The sequence below is a fragment of the Protomyctophum parallelum genome (assembly GCF_964188405.1).
Source record: "Protomyctophum parallelum genome assembly, chromosome: 10".
In the NCBI taxonomy this organism is placed as follows: Eukaryota; Metazoa; Chordata; class Actinopteri; order Myctophiformes; family Myctophidae; genus Protomyctophum; species Protomyctophum parallelum.
Genome location: NC_139704.1, coordinates 46,956,579 through 46,974,217, shown reverse-complemented (window position 1 = coordinate 46,974,217; position 17,639 = coordinate 46,956,579). Strand labels below are relative to the sequence as shown.

Below are 17,639 nucleotides of genomic sequence, written 5' to 3'. Positions count from 1 at the left end.
TTCCACACTCACTCCAGAGGGCCACTATAGTTCCACACTCACTCCAGAGGGCCACTATAGTTCCACTCTCACTCCAGAGGGCCACTATAGTTCCACTCTCACTCCAGAGGGCCACTATAGTTCCACACTCACTCCAGAGGGCCACTATAGTTCCACACTCACTCCAGAGGGCCACTATAGTTCCACACTCACTCCAGAGGGCCACTATAGTTCCACACTCACTCCAGAGGGCCACTATATTTCCACACTCACTCCAGAGGGCCACTATAGTTCCACTCTCACTCCAGAGGGCCACTATAGTTCCACACTCACTCCAGAGGGCCACTATAGTTCCACACTCACTCCAGAGGGCCACTATAGTTCCACACTCACTCCAGAGGGCCACTATAGTTCCACACTCACTCCAGAGGGCCACTATATTTCCACACTCACTCCAGAGGGCCACTATAGTTCCACTCTCACTCCAGAGGGCCACTATAGTTCCACACTCACTCCAGAGGGCCACTATAGTTCCACACTCACTCCAGAGGGCCACTATAGTTCCACACTCACTCCAGAGGGCCACTATAGTTCCACACTCACTCCAGAGGGCCACTATAGTTCCACACTCACTCCAGAGGGCCACTATAGTTCCACACCAGTTTGGGAACCACTGGCCTACGCCATTCCCTCTCTGCTACTGACGCCACAGTCCCGTCTGTGGACCTATAAGCTCTGCACTCATCGTCGTCCTATAGCTGTAACAGCTCTGAACACAACATCAACCTGCATGTTGATCATTGATTTCCTAATAGACAGGAAGCCGTGCAGAATGCGTGGCGCATGGCTAAGCAGGTCTGCATGTATACGCCTCGGTACATCAACAGCTGCAGCTTGTTGAGCATTCCATTCCACACCGACCAGCTAAGATCCAAATTCCTGACGTTTTTGCGAACGATACAAAAGTCATCGGTCTAATTAATCTCCAACACGGGGATGAGTCTGTTAACGGGGAGGAGGACCACCACCTGGATTCCTGGCTGGTGTGCTGCACTGCCCGCCACCAGACCAGATCAATCTGGAACTCTAGACCAGTGGTTCCCAAACCTTTTGGTGTCAAGGACCCCCAAATCAACATGTATTAGGCCACGTCGGACCCCCGTTTGAAAACATTGACCAACAGTGACCTCGATAAGGGAGGATTTTTATGGCTCTAGCAGTGATTCCGAAACATTAATTTCATGGACCCCCCCGTTTCACACGCATTATGCTACGGACCCCCGATTTAATGGCATTTCTATCTCTGGTACCCCAATTTATATTGTAAAACCACTGATAATTTAACTCTGAGAGTGTACAAATGTTCCATTTGTACACTCTTAGAGTTACAGACCCATAAGGGTGGTTCCTAACTATAGGTACCCCCTGGAACTCCCTTAAGTATACCCCCAGGGGTCCCCGGACCCCACTTTGGGAACCCATGCTCTAGAAAGACGATGGCGGAGAGGACTCCAGGAATGTCCAGCCTCTGCATGGCTTTGTCACACGTGGGTTAACACGGTGTGGAGTCGCTCCCATTCCTGGTAGGGATGCACCATATAATCTGTAGCATAATCGGAATCGGACACATCGCTATCGGAATCGTCTAAAATAATAATCCAAATAAAAATGATAAAAATGATGAGAAAATTAATATGATGTAAAATCTTAAAGGACCACTTTTCAACCTATCTTCATATCTACAGTATGGTCCTCACTAATAATCATGGTAAAATATTGTACTTTTACTCCACTACATTTATTTGCGGAGAGAACACATGATCACTCGTCACTCTCGTGGTGTTTTTCCCCGTCTCCCTGGTTCCATAAGGACATGTCCACATGTCTTCTCTCCCTGGTTCCGTATAGGATATGTCCACATGTCTTCTCTCCCTGGTTCCGTATAGGATATGTCCACATGTCTTCTCGTCAAATAAGATGTAAACATTGAGAACTGTTTTGACGTGAGGGGAGGGGAGACGGCTACCAGATCACAACACCCCAACATTTTCTAACGGCGAATAATAATAATAATAGCGCCGTCGATCCAGAGCCATATAGTAGAAGAGTTGTGACATCTCACAAAGATAGGAGAGATGGAAGATGGTGTACTGCAGTGTCAGTGTACACACCAGCGTCACAGACAAGCAAACTTACGAACTACAGACAGGCAGCCAAGTAGCCTAGCATCCTACTATCCTACATGTAGGCAGGACGATGGCTCCCAAATAAGCAAAAATCCGTCTGCTGGTAACAGACGGACGGACGCACACTCACAGACAGACTCACAAACGGACGGAGTGCAAAACATACTCTCTCCCCATGCCTTCGGCCTGGTGGAGACAATAAAACATACTCTCTCCCCACGCCTTTGGCCTGGTGGAGACAATAAAACATACTCTCTCCCCATGCCTTCGGCCTGGTGGAGACAATAAAACATACTCTCTCCCCATGCCTTCGGCCTGGTGGAGACAATAAAACATACACTCTCCCCACGCCTTCGGCCTGGTGGAGACAATAAAACATACACTCTCCCCATGCCTTCGGCCTGGTGGAGACAACTAAACATACTCTCTCCCCATGCCTTCGGCCTGGTGGAGACAATAAAACATACTCTCTCCCCATGCCTTCGGCCTGGTGGAGACAATAAAACATACTCTCCCCACGCCTTCGGCCTGGTGGAGACAACTAAACATACTCTCTCCCCATGCCTTCGGCCTGGTGGAGACAATAAAACATACACTCTCCCCATGCCTTCGGCCTGGTGGAGACAACTAAACATACTCTCTCCCCATGCCTTCGGCCTGGTGGAGACAATAAAACATACTCTCTCCCCACGCCTTCGGCCTGGTGGAGACAATAAAACATACTCTCTCCCCACGCCTTCGGCCTGGTGGAGACAATAAAACATACTCTCTCCCCATGCCTTCGGCCTGGTGGAGACAACTAAACATACTCTCTCCCCATGCCTTCGGCCTGGTGGAGACAACAAAACATACTCTCTCCCCATGCCTTCGGCCTGGTGGAGACAATAAAACATACTCTCTCCCCATGCCTTCGGCCTGGTGGAGACAACTAAACATACTCTCTCCCCATGCCTTCGGCCTGGTGGAGACAACAAAACATACTCTCTCCCCATGCCTTCGGCCTGGTGGAGACAATTCCATACAACGTACTGTACATGGACAGGACAAAACACTAAACATTTGCAAACCTTGAAAACCTCACAGCCTCAATACGGCATTGAATCCAATCATATAACAATTATAATGTTCTAACGCTGTAGAACTAACGCTTTAGAGTTTTAGACAATCAGCATGTCGGGCCAGGTCACTGTTTGTTTGCAATGACTCACTCACCCACCCACCCACAGGTCAAAGGTTAACACCGTGTTCTAGAACATGTGTGACATTGGAGCGGTACAAAATACAAATATTGAGCTGCATCATATTGCTTCCATTCTCTTATTAGATCAGACCCCCCCCCCCCTGAAGTGCCAAGGACGTCCTCGGGGAGACAGAGAGAGGGCAAACCATGCAGTTTATCCCATTTAGACCCCTTTAGGGCTTTTAACTGCCTTTTTAACCATTATATTAAACTTTAGCTGTCGAAAAATAGCAGATCTGCCACGCTATACGAGCTTGTAGATGTGCTATTTTTGAAGAAAGTGTGAAAGTGAAAGTGTGGTGCAAATCTTTGAATATATATATTCTTTCCCGGTGAACGTTTTTAACTCAAATATTTGCTTTGAGATGTGGGTCTGTGGCCAAAAATACAGATCATTCTGGGGGTACCTTCCTTGACATGAAAACGTTTGAGCACCGTGCAGTGCACCACGGATAAGGGTCTTTGAGCACCGTGCAGTGCACCACGGATAAGGGTCTTTGAGCACCGTGCAGTGCACCACTGATAAGGGTCTTTGTTTTGGAAGACATTTTGTAGAGTCTATACTAGTCTCAGGTCTTAATGGATTATGGTAAAAGTCATTGTGAGCCGCTCTACGCTACACTATACAGCTGCTCCTCCGTCTACTACAGCTGGGACTGAGCGGCGCAGTAACATTATCCCTTTGTAATTGTCCATTACCGCAGGGGTTGTTTTCGCTGTATTCGGCCTCTGTTAACCCATTTTGGGCCGGGAACCCCTTTGTAGTTTGTGTTATGCTTTAGCTATTGAAAAATAGCAGATCTACAAGCTTGTAGGTCTGCTATTTTTGAAAAATCGTGAAAATGTGGCACAAATCTTTGAATATACTGTATATTTTCCAGGGACCTCCCCCAGAAGCAAAGATTTGAGTTAAAAACGTTCACTCTGAAAGAATATATATTCAATGATTTGCGCAACACATTTTCACGGGTTTAAAAAAAATAGCAGACCTACAAGCTCGTAGCACGGCACTCTGTGCCGCACTATGAGCTTGTAGATCTGCTATTTTTCAATGGCTAAAGTATAACATAATGCTTAACACCAAAAGGGGTTCCCGCCCAGAATGGATTAAACGTCCCCCGGTGCTGGATCTTGCGACTGCACACACACACACACACACACACACACACACACACACACACACACACACACACACACACACACACACACACACACACACACACACACACACACACACACACACACACACACACACAATAACAATATTTTGTTAACCCAGTTATCCAGGGGGAAAAAAAGTCCATTAGCAGCACTGGGACGGACTAATGTGTGAAGGGCATCCGCGGTCTCCCTCGGCGGAGCGGAGCCTCGCCGAGTCAAATCTCCAGGATTTTTTTCCGGACAACCTCCCTGTTTTTTACCCCCCTATAGCTGTCACCGTGCCACGGCGGCTTTTACATCTCACTATAACAACTGGAGAGAGCACCCTCTTAATCCATTCTGAACGGGAACCCATTTTGGTGTTAGCATCATGTTATGCTTTACCTATTGAAAAATAGCAGATCTACAAGCTCATATCGCGCCACCGAGTGGCGCGATACGAGCTTGTAGGTCTGCTATTTTTGAAAAAAAATATTTTTAATTTTTTTTTTTAGAATCTGATCTCAGGTCAGAATGGGTTCATCAGACCAGTGTGTGTCCAGTGGAAACCTCGTATGAATCTGATCTCAGGTCAGAATGGGTTAAAGTAAGTCAAGGCTAAATGCTTGACTTACAGTATTGGCATTGATAAAAGCTTTTTTTTCTCTACAGGATTACAAGGCATAAAGCATAAAGACGCCCTACAGTGATAACATAACCCATTCTGACCTGAGATCAGATTCATACGAGGTTTTCCACTGGACACACACTGGTCTGATGAAGCCATTCTGACCTGAGATCAGATTCATACGAGGTTTCCACTGGACACACACTGGTCTGATTAACCCATTCTGATTCTGACCTCAGATCAGATTCTAAAAATGTCAGTCGTTCTTCGATTTTTCAAAAAATAGCAGACCTACAAGCTCGTAGCGTGCCACTCGGTGGCGCGCTATGAGCTTGTAGATCTGCTATTTTTCAATAGCTAAAGCATAACATAATGTTAACACCAAAATGGGTTCCCGTTCAGAATGGGATAATAAACTAATGGAATCGGGCTGATGCTACAGATCAGATTTGACTTGCAAAAAAACTCAGAGGCCAAACTGTCCGTGTCTTGTTCTTTCTCAGTGTTTCATACATTATTTATTTTCATATACTGTATAGCCTCATTTAAAAGATGCTTAGCACAGGGTGCCCTGGTGGCTGCAGAGCACATTAACATGAGGAAGGCTGTAAGCACCACTTACAGCAGTGACTAAAACCAAGACCAGGAATGTTGAGGTGTGTGTACCCACATGTGACCGCTGCTTCTGACCGAGGCTATACGTCACTGGAAATGTTCTCATTCTCTCATCGTCGTGTGAAAGCAGGGAATCATAGCTTCAAATTGACATATTGGTTGTTCAGTTTGACCCACCAGTTTTGGAGATGTGGCTTATAGAAAGTTGAGAAAACAGGCTTTAAAGGTTCACTTCTGTGGACTCTAACATTACACCTAGCTACATGTTTAAGCATTTATTTCATATTTACATGTCTTCTGTGGTCTCTGACATTACACCTAGCTACATGTTTAAGCATTTATTTCATATTTACATGTCTTCTGTGGACTCTAACATTACACCTAGCTACATGTTTAAGCATTTATTTCATATTTACATGTCTTCTGTGGTCTCTAACATTACACACTAACTACATGTTTAAGCATTTACTTCATATTTACATGTCTTCTGTGGTCTCTGACATTACACCTAGCTACATGTTTAAGCATTTATTTCAGACTCTAGTATGTGAAGAGTCTGCCTGTGCTATTAACTCATTTAGGATATATATATATATATATATATATATATATATATTTTTTTTTAATCTCCTCTCCTGAACATTTAGTCTTGCTGCCATGACTGTCTATATCAAAAAGAGTCACAGATGGTCCATCTATGCGAGTCCAGAGTATGTTTGTGTGTGACGTTGAGGCGTATTACCCACATGGTCCTTAGAGAGTATGTTTGTGTGTGACGTTGAGGCGTATTACCCACATGGTCTGTCTCTTAGAGAGTATGTTTGTGTGTGACGTTGAGGCGTATTACCCACATGGTCTGTCTCTTAGAGAGTATGTTTGTGTGTGGCGTTGAGGCGTATTACCCACATGGTCCTTCTCTTAGAGAGTATGTTTGTGTGTGACGTTGAGGCGTATTACCCACATGGTCCTTAGAGAGTATGTTTGTGTGTGACGTTGAGGCGTATTACCCACATGGTCCTTCTCTTAGAGAGTATGTTTGTGTGTGGCGTTGAGGCGTATTACCCACATGGTCCTTCTCTTAGAGAGTATGTTTGTGTGTGACGTTGAGGCGTATTACCCACATGGTCTGTCTCTTAGAGAGTATGTTTGTGTGTGACGTTGAGGCGTATTACCCACATGGTCCTTAGAGAGTATGTTTGTGTGTGACGTTGAGGCGTATTACCCACATGGTCCTTAGAGAGTATGTTTGTGTGTGGCGTTGAGGCGTATTACCCACATGGTCTGTCTCTTAGAGAGTATGTTTGTGTGACGTTGAGGCGTATTACCCACATGGTCCTTAGAGAGTATGTTTGTGTGTGACGTTGAGGCGTATTACCCACATGGTCCTTCTCTTAGAGAGTATGTTTGTGTGTGACGTTGAGGCGTATTACCCACATGGTCCTTCTCTTAGAGAGTATGTTTGTGTGTGGCGTTGAGGCGTATTACCCACATGGTCCTTAGAGAGTATGTTTGTGTGTGACGTTGAGGCGTATTACCCACATGGTCCTTCTCTTAGAGAGTATGTTTGTGTGTGACGTTGAGGCGTATTACCCACATGGTCCTTCTCTTAGAGAGTATGTTTGTGTGTGACGTTGAGGCGTATTACCCACATGGTCCTTAGAGAGTATGTTTGTGTGTGACGTTGAGGCGTATTACCCACATGGTCCTTAGAGAGTATGTTTGTGTGTGACGTTGAGGCGTATTACCCACATGGTCCTTAGAGAGTATGTTTGTGTGTGACGTTGAGGCGTATTACCCACATGGTCCTTCTCTTAGAGAGTATGTTTGTGTGTGACGTTGAGGCGTATTACCCACATGGTCCTTAGAGAGTATGTTTTGGTGTGACGTTGAGGCGTATTACCCACATGGTCCTTCTCTTAGAGAGTATGTTTGTGTGTGACGTTGAGGCGTATTACCCACATGGTCCTTAGAGAGTATGTTTTGGTGTGACGTTGAGGCGTATTACCCACATGGTCCTTCTCTTAGAGAGTATGTTTGTGTGTGACGTTGAGGCGTATTACCCACATGGTCCTTAGAGAGTATGTTTTGGTGTGACGTTGAGGCGTATTACCCACATGGTCCTTAGAGAGTATGTGTGTGTGTGGCGTTGAGGCGTATTACCCACATGGTCCTTCTCTTAGAGAGTATGTTTGTGTGTGACGTTGAGGCGTATTACCCACATGGTCCTTAGAGAGTATGTTTTGGTGTGACGTTGAGGCGTATTACCCACATGGTCCTTAGAGAGTATGTTTGTGTGTGACGTTGAGGCGTATTACCCACATGGTCCTTCTCTTAGAGAGTATGTTTGTGTGTGACGTTGAGGCGTATTACCCACATGGTCCTTCTCTTAGAGTATGTTTGTGTGTGACGTTGAGGCGTATTACCCACATGGTCTGTCCTTAGAGAGTATGTTTGTGTGTGACGTTGAGGCGTATTACCCACATGGTCTGTCCTTAGAGAGTATGTTTGTGTGTGGCGTTGAGGCGTATTACCCACATGGTCCTTAGAGAGTATGTTTGTGTGTGACGTTGAGGCGTATTACCCACATGGTCCTTCTCTTAGAGAGTATGTTTGTGTGTGACGTTGAGGCGTATTACCCACATGGTCCTTCTCTTAGAGAGTATGTTTGTGTGTGACGTTGAGGCGTATTACCCACATGGTCCTTAGAGAGTATGTTTGTGTGTGACGTTGAGGCGTATTACCCACATGGTCCTTCTCTTAGAGAGTATGTTTGTGTGTGACGTTGAGGCGTATTACCCACATGGTCCTTAGAGAGTATGTTTGTGTGTGACGTTGAGGCGTATTACCCACATGGTCCTTCTCTTAGAGAGTATGTTTGTGTGTGGCGTTGAGGCGTATTACCCACATGGTCCGTCCCGTGGAGAGTAGTTGAGGAAACAGAAGCCGAGCAGAACCAGGACGGCGGTCCTCCAGGTCAGCTTGCGGAGCATCTGGACGCGCCGGACGCCTTTCCTCTGCATGGACGAGAACGCCAGCACCGCGGACCCCCCGATGATGAACACGAACCTGGACCGACCAACCAGAGAGAACCACACGTGAATGTCATTCATCCTCGTTGTTACGGTGTTGATTTAGTCGACTTAAGGTGGCCTTACACATTATTTTATCTGATAATTTTTATACAGCACACACTACACGATTTTAAAACTCGGGCGCACCTCAAACTGAAGGATTCTCGGCCCTGAGCGAGTGAATATCAAACATTCTTGATGTTGATCAGAGGGATTACGATTGCGCTGTGATCGGCGATTGGATCTTTTATACACTCACACTAGACGATAATTTATGCCCGAGAATCGCTCCCGATTGAGTCCCCGAGCGTTTATTATCGGCGATTATCGGCTAGTGTAAGCCAAGGCCACCTTAAAACTATGACGAAAAATGTTCGTCCACTACCTTTTTTTCACTGACGAAAACTAAATGGAAACTATAATGAAAACTAAGCTATGATGACAAAAACTAAGACTAAAATATATTGACAATTTTGTCAACAAATTTAAACTAGACTAAAATGTTAGGAAGGGACTCTAGTGGACAAGAGATCCAGTATTAGTGAAAGTCATTTTACATGTGGTTGCATGCTGAAAATAGCAGATCGGCTAGTGCAGGGGTTCTCAACCCATGGGTCGCGACCCCCCAGGGGGTCGCCAAATAATTTTGGGGGTATTTTGGGCTAGTGTAAAAGAAGTGTAAAATCATTCATTACGACAGCATCAAGGCCCGCCAAAATAAAATTTTAGTCAACTAAAACTAGACTAACACTAAAGCATTCCAGGTGACTAAAATGTGACTAAAACTAAATGAAAACTATTCAAGAGACCATGAACAAAACTAAAATCAACACTGCATTGTTATTAGTTCATTGCAACTCAGATCTGAGCTCGACATCAGCAGTCATGGAAGTTAAGTTTTTTCTTGTGACAGCTCAACTTGTTTCATGAAATGTGCAAAGATTGGAATACTTCAAAACTTGTACTGGACGCACCAGGGCATGACGAGATCTGCCACTGTGAGACCTGCAACACACACACACACAGGGACACACGCACACACACACACACACACACACACACACACACACACACACACGCACACACAAACAGGTTTTTAATAACAACCTAGACAAGTACATGAAGTTGAGCTGCACACTTTTAAATGTCACAACATTATACCGTATAGTCGTTTCATTTGATCACAATCCATTCTTAACAAAAAATGATTAATAACAATGTCCTCGAGGTAATCATCTTTTTCATTATAGCGGCCATTTTGGCAAATAATATGATTAATGCTGAAGCTGCCAAGAAAAAACATAGCACTCAAAACAAAATCCATCAATTCTCCCCTTAAGTCGATACATGTCTCCAGATGGTCATTATGGAGCTCAAATTGAGCTCATCTTCAAACATAATTGGAAATACATTTTTGTAATAATCTCTGTGACAGTTGAACATGCATCTTTCCCTGTCCTCATCTCATCCTCGTCTGTAATGTCGCTTGGTGGGATGTGCCTTTGACCCAGATAACAGACAGCTGAAATGGTGTAAAAAAAATTACTATTTAATTTACTTACTGAGAGTGTACAAATTGAACCGCCATTTGCACACTCCCAGAGTTACAGATCTGTAAGGCCTCACTCACACCTTTCGATCTAGCGTACAACATCGATGCATGCTAGATGTAAGCAAGATGTAAGTGTCATTTCCCAATGCATTTCCAATGGAAGTCACATGGTTTGATACAACATTTTGGACTACAAGCTGTTGTACGGCTTTCGGCTGTGTTTCCACTGCCCCCCCCTCCCCCTCATACAACACAGATGTTGTGTCAAACCATGTGACTCCCATTGGAAATGCATTGGGGCAAGATGTACAGTGTCACACTCTTTGTATACAACAAGCATACATCAGTCTGTTGCGAAGGTGTGAGTGAGGCCTAGGGGTTTGATTTGGACCCCTGGTGGTGTTGTGACTTTGTATATTGTCCAGTACTTGCATGAGAGGGGGAGGGGTGGTGGAGTAACACACTGCATGATATTTGCTCCGATTATGCTGTCGCGGGGACCATTTTTGGCGCTCGTCGACAAAACTCCCGATCTGACGCAAGATGGGGCTTTGATCGGCGAGGTTTTGCTCGCTGTGTGTGAAAGGCTCTGCGAGAAGATATAGCGCCGATAAAAGTGCTCGCCGATGTCTCCCCGACGTCTTCTGAATATCAAGCATGTTTGATATTTGGCTCACATTAGTTGAAGGGGAGGAGACAGACTATGCCGACTGTGACATATACTGTAGTTTGTGTAAAATTATTGGATTATCTCGGGCTGTACGTTACTAATGTTGCTCTGGAGAGGGAAGTCTGGAGCACTCTGGTGGAGCTGTTGCCCCCGCGACCCGACTATGGATAAGCGGTTGAAGATGGATGGATGTATGGATGGATATACGTTACCATTCCATGGGGCATGTTGAAAGAACCAATAGCCTCCTCCTCCATAATTCACAAATACCATCACTGTCAGGGCAAACCTAGACAGAAAGTGTTCATAGAAATCACAAATATATTACAGTATACATTTTAATCACGATTTATTACCGTGTATTCTTTAAATAAACGCAATTCAAAGCATCAACTAAACTATGAATTAATCTCCAGTATAATAAATTCACTGTTCAGGGTCTGGAGAAAACAATGCCAGTTTTACTCAGGAAAGAACACAGGTTTGCTGTTGGTGTATAATAATAATAAGACAGATTACAGGTTGCTTGCAGTGGTGGAAAAAGTACTCAAACTTATTACTTAAGTAAAAGTAGCAATACTACAATTTAGTAAAAGTAAAAGTACGTAATTCAAAATGTACTTGAGTAAAAGTGCAAAAGTATTGGTATCAAAATGTACTTAAAGTGCCAAAAGTAGAAAGTACTATTTATGCAGCATGTAAAAGTACTGGAAATTGGAAATACTCAAGTAACGTACAAATACCTCAAAAATTTACTTAAGGACGGTACTTGGTTATTTTACTGGCCATTAGTTACGATTGGAGGAACACTGGTATGACATGAGCGCTTTCTAACTGCTGGTCTGACCAATGGAATGCCACGGTCAGACTCCCTTCATCTATAGTGGGGTGTAACATTTAACGTTAATAATTTATTTGTTTATATTTGTTAGTAATTTATTTAATTGTTTTTTTTTTACAGTCTATGGGTGAAACACTCTCACGATTCAAGACACTAAACATGAACATGAAATGTCTCACGTGAATTCGTGTTTTCACGTGAATTCGTGTTTTATTTATTCAGCAATTAAACTTATTAATTTGTTTTATTATTATTTTATTGTATTGTATTGTCTGTATTGTTTTATCTTTTCTGTAAAGATTTCGTTGTGTAATGTATTTATTATTTTCTTGTCTAGTTTTGTTTCGTTTTTGTCTTAATTGTTTTGTGAAACTAAATTGAAAAAGCAATAACATTTTGAATCATAAAAAAAAGAAATAAGCAATTAAACTCAATTTCAGTGTCGTCGAAAAAATTTAAAGTAAAATAAAAAAAAATAAAAAAAATAACAAAATCCCTCCCCCCCAAAAAATAATGACATACGCCAGGTATGGGGACGCTAAAGGGCCACAGGGCTAAAGTGGTGTGAACTGAGAACAAACTATTAACCCAAACTGAGTTAATATCTCATCCACGTGTGAAATGCTGAAAGAAAAAAAACATCCCTGTGTGACCTGTTCCTCGACCACCCGGCCGCGTATAGGCTTATTAGCCAGGCTAGGTATAATTCAGACATAACTTCTTGAATGTAAAAGTTCAAGATGCCAGCCAGGGGGTTATTGGGCTCCTTTTTATTGTGTCACTCACCCAAATGCAAACACACAAGGTAATGCAATCTAAGCATTATGAATCACTCAGGAAATGAACACTTGTCCTCTGGATCTCCTCAAGCAGGAGTGCTGACTAGAGACTCTGGCTTTAATATATGATACACTTATAACGTAGCGTTAGCCAGAGCCTCTGAAACACAGCGTGTGATGGAGTGTTCCCCTGAATCAGCAGCTATAGGAGGAGGTGTTTGGACTCCATGTCAGAGAAAACGGGACTGCTGCATTCAGCGGTGGTGAAGATTTGAGTTCAAATCAAAACGTTCGCTCTGAAAGAATATATATTCAAAGATATCCACCACATTTTCACGATTTTTCAAAAAGATAGCAGATCTACAAGCTCGTGGCACCGATCTGCTATTTTTCAATAGCCAAATTAATTGGAATTTGTGAAGTACATTTCTTTCTTTCAGCAAGTTCATGATTGGATCGCCGCTATGTTTCAAAACAGAAATATATTGTACTTTTGACTACACTACATTTCTAGTTGGGACCCAAACTCACAAACATATCTCTGCTGACCTCCCAGAAGCAAAGATTTGAGTTTAAAACGGTCACTCCGAAAGAATATATATTCAAAGATTTGCGCTACGTATACGTAGCTTGGCACTCGGTATAAATCTGCTATTTTTCAATAGCTAAAGTATAACAGAATGCTTAAAAGGGGTTCTCCGTCTTGAATGGGATATTACTGTACATAGCCCAAAGATATACTCAAGTGCAGTACAGTACTCAAGTGAATGTACTTAAGTACAGTACTCAAGTGAATGTACTTGGGTACTTACTGTGTCTAGCACACAGTAGGCTCCAGGGCAGCTTCGTCACCATGTGACAATCTGACTTCCGTCCTCAATAAAGTCATCATGTTATGCCTTTGATTCATGCGTTGCGTTATTTAATCACAGACGAAAAAGGAAAAAAAACAAAAACAAAACATAAGGAGGTCTTTAAGAGCCATAAGGAGATTAAGACAACCTCCACAGAAACAACGTACTGTCTGATAAGGTGCACTGACTGTATCTACCTTTTTTTTTCCCTTCCCTTGTTTTTTCTGTCCAGATTCAATTAATCCATTTAGACCCGAGGACGCGTCTGTGTCACATTATAGCTTTTTAACCACTTTAACCATTCTTTTAAACTTCATCTGTTGAAAAACAGCAGATCTACAAGCTCATAGCGCGGCACCGAGTGCCGCGCTATGAGCTTGTAGGTCAGCTATTTTTGAAAAATCGTGAAAATCTCAAATCTTTGAACATATATTCTTTCAGAGTTTCAGTTTTTAACTCAAATCGTTGCTTCTGGAGGGTTCCTGGAACAACATATTTTCAGATGGGGGTCGGCGGGAAATATTACATATAATTTCTGGGGTCCTTGACATGAAATATTGAGCACCACTGATATAGAAACATAGGGTTTTTCAGAAAACTGTCATGATTTTAAATGTCAACGTCAGGCCTAAAGGGGTTAAGAGGTGCACCAAGCCATTACTGCTCCTTTTAGCCCTAACCTGCTGATACCAGATTTTAATCGGCCACTATCATTTCAAAAGGGCTATTAAAGTAGAGTGAACCTTTGGTGCACGCGTGCACGCACGCTCACAAGAATCCACACGCACGCAGATGATTGCGTACACACACACACGGACGTACGCACGTAACACACGCACACGCACGCGCACACAGACACACATACAAGGACACACACGCGTGCGCGCGCACGTGCGTACACACACTTAGATTTTGACAAATACATCCATTAGTCACCATAGTGACGTGGTGACTAAAGACAAAGGTTAAATACCCAGATGAGACCCTCAGTGAATTGCTGCGGTATATAGAGGGACTTATTGCTGCGGTATAGAGGGACTTATTGATGCGGTATTGCCCATCTTTTTTAATTAAAACTGTGGACGGTCCCCACCAACATTTCAGGCAGATTGACATCGCCAATGCCAGACGCGCAGATTTCAAATTAAGGGGGAATATATTTAACTTAAGCACTTAATTAATTCAATGTGGATTGGGATCATTTCGTGGCATGTAGTCCCTAAGTGGAAACAAACACAGAGAGGCAGCTCGGAGCATGGTGGGCGTAGGTCCAGGTTTCCACAGAGAGGCTATAGTTCCATTCAAAACCTCACTGTCCGGGAATTAGTCTGCATGATTTATATCGGACGGATTTAGGCTATGGCCGTGCCATAATATAGATTATATCATCATGGCAATGGCAACTGCTTGTGGCTTACCGATAGGATTTCTTCCATTTAACCCATTCTGACCCGAGATCAGATTCATACGAGGTTTCCACTGGACACACACTGGTTTGATTAACCCATTCTGACCTGAGATCAGATTCTAAAAATGTCAGTCGTTCTTTCGATTTTTCAAAAATAGCAGACCTACAAGCTCGTAGCGCGCCACTCGGTGGCGCGCTATGAGCTTGTAGATCTGCTATTTTTCAATAGCTAAAGCATAACATGATGCACACCAAAATGGGAACACCAAAATGGGTTCTCGTTCAGAATGGATTAAATCGCTGTACATAACCAATTACAGTATTAGCTCCAGTACATTCCCCCCCGTTGCAAATGGATAAGTTACACTCAATCACTATTGGGTATCGAGTTACCCAACTTACATTATCACAGAGCCACATCAAGTAGACGGAAACCCAATCCAGTCATAATAAACGCCTGGTACTTCAGAGGACATGCCACGGTGATTATCTCTGCATGGAGACATCACAGCATAATATCACAATGAGGAAGTGGGCTTTGCTTCGGGTATACCTCGACTTCCTGTCACGACAGCGTGTCTTGGAGCAAACTTCAAGAATGGCCGACGACAGGCGAGCAGCGCCGAGGCACCTGGCGTTACAGGCACAGCTGTGACAACCCCTTGTTTGGCTGTAATAACTGTCACGTGTCTTGTATATATATCACAGCTAATACTGTGGCCAGTGTGCTTTCCCCATAGTAGGGAGAAGTGGCTGAAGGCTTTTAGCAAGACTGCACAGAATAAGATTAAAAACCAAAGCCTTTTAGAAAAATTAATGTGCAAACAAAGTCTACTGTTCTACTGTATATCATGTCAAAAGCAGGCACTGAAGAATGAGCAGAAAAAACCTTTCAAGAACCAAAAGAAAAGCCTTTCGCCTTCACAAATGTTCCTTGCCTATATGAGGCAGATGACGGATGCTGCCGTCCAGCGCGGAAAGTTGTTGCTTATCAAGGGTATGGATCATAAGTCACCGGGCTGAGATACAGGCAACGTTAATCTTGGGTGCTGAGTCACCGTTTGATTAAGCCATTCTGACCTGAGATCAGATTCTAAAAATGTCTTCTACATCCTGACAGTTTTCCATTCTGACCCGAGATCAGATTAAAAAAATGTCTTCTACACATCCTGACAGTTTTCCATTCTGACCCGAGATCAGATTAAAAAAATGTCTTCTAATGTCAGTCGCTCTTCGATTTTTCAAAAATAGCAGACCTACAAGCTCGTAGCGCGCCACTCGGTGGCGCGCTATGAGCTTGTAGATCTGCTATTTTTCAATAGCCAAAGCATAAAAAGATGCTAACACCAAAATGGGTTCCCGTTCAGAATGGGTTAAGTATGTTGCCACGAGTCCTACACGAGATCCAGGACTAACGGAACCGATAGATGGATACGTCAATACGTTACAGGTATTTTGTAATAACCCATGAGTGACATATCGCATGATGTCATATGACGTGATATTGGGAAAGCGTGTGTGTGTGTGTGTGTGTGTGTGTGTGTGTGTGTGTGTGTGTGTGTGTGTGTGTGTGTGTGTGTGTGGACCTCAACCATAACTGCCAGCTGAAGAGAAAGGATTTATGACGTGGGAGCTAGGGGGAGGGGGGGGGGGGGGGAATGGTATTTCCTTCTTCGTTTTGTTAAACTGTTGAAAATGATACGTTCCAACACTGACTATAAGCGTATTGAGCCAATTTTGGTTCAGCATTAATAAGCCTTTTACTCGACGTTTTGAATTCAGGACACGGTGGTTTGAGAAATCGTTTTCGTCCAAAAAAGAAGAAAAAAAAAGTAAGGCTAGCTGCCAATTCTGCTGGATCCTGACCCCTGTATTCTTGGATTTCCTCTCTCTCCCTCTCTCTCTCCCCTCCCCCCCCTCTCTCCCTCTCTCTCTCCCTCTCCCTCTCCTCCCCCCCCCCCCCTCTCTCTCTCTCTCTCTCTTTTTCTCCCCCCCCTTCTCTCTCTCTCCTCCCTCCCCCCCCCCTCCCCCCCTCCCCCTCCCTCTCCCTCCCTCTCCCTCTCCCTCTCCCCTCCTCTCTCTCTCTCTCTCTCTCTCTCTCCTCTCTCCTCTCCCTCTCCTCCCCCTCCCCCCCCTCCCCCTCTCTCTCCCCTCCCCTCTCTCTCTCCCCTCCCCTCCCCCCCTCCCCTCTCTCCCCCCTCCCTCTCTCCTCCCTCCCTTCCCCCCCTCTCTCTCCCCTCCCCCTCTCTCTCTCTCCCCTCCCCTCTCCCCTCTCTCTCTCTCCTCCCCCCCCTCTCCCCCCTCCCCTCCCCTCTCTCCTCCCCCCCCTCCTCCCCCCCCTCCCCCCTCTCTCTCTCTCCCCCCCCTCTCCCCCCTCCCCTCTCTGGTTGGGCAGTAGATCTATGGCCCCAGTGTACATGTGCTGATATGTTGACTGTATTATTACATCAATTATTTGGCGAGGGGGAGGTCAAAGCCACACCAGCATCCTGTTTCCAGAGAGGCGTGCTTTGTGTCTGCCCCCAGGCCACAATTAAGGCCGAGCAGGGAGGCCAGAATTAAATCACATGCATCGCTCCTGTCCAACAGACAAACACACGTCCTCTGAGCCCCATAGACACAAGCCCCATAGACGCCCAGATAGCAGGGCTCAGAAGCCCCACAGCTATTTGCCCC

The 17,639-nt window shown here is 44.4% G+C and overlaps 1 protein-coding gene across 1 annotated transcript in view; it reads right to left on the bottom strand.

The window, feature by feature from the left end:
* Positions 1-17,639, bottom strand: part of LOC310865868 (heparan-alpha-glucosaminide N-acetyltransferase) — a gene marked incomplete at both ends in the record, with an annotated part of 52,176 nt that overhangs the window by 26,772 nt on the left and 7,765 nt on the right. Inside the window, 3 exons of the mRNA XM_083775076.1 lie at positions 8,694-8,854; positions 9,834-9,864; positions 11,294-11,370. Of these exons, the coding sequence (XP_083631202.1) occupies positions 8,694-8,854; positions 9,834-9,864; positions 11,294-11,370 (269 nt within the window). The remainder of the gene's footprint in view (positions 1-8,693; positions 8,855-9,833; positions 9,865-11,293; positions 11,371-17,639) is intronic.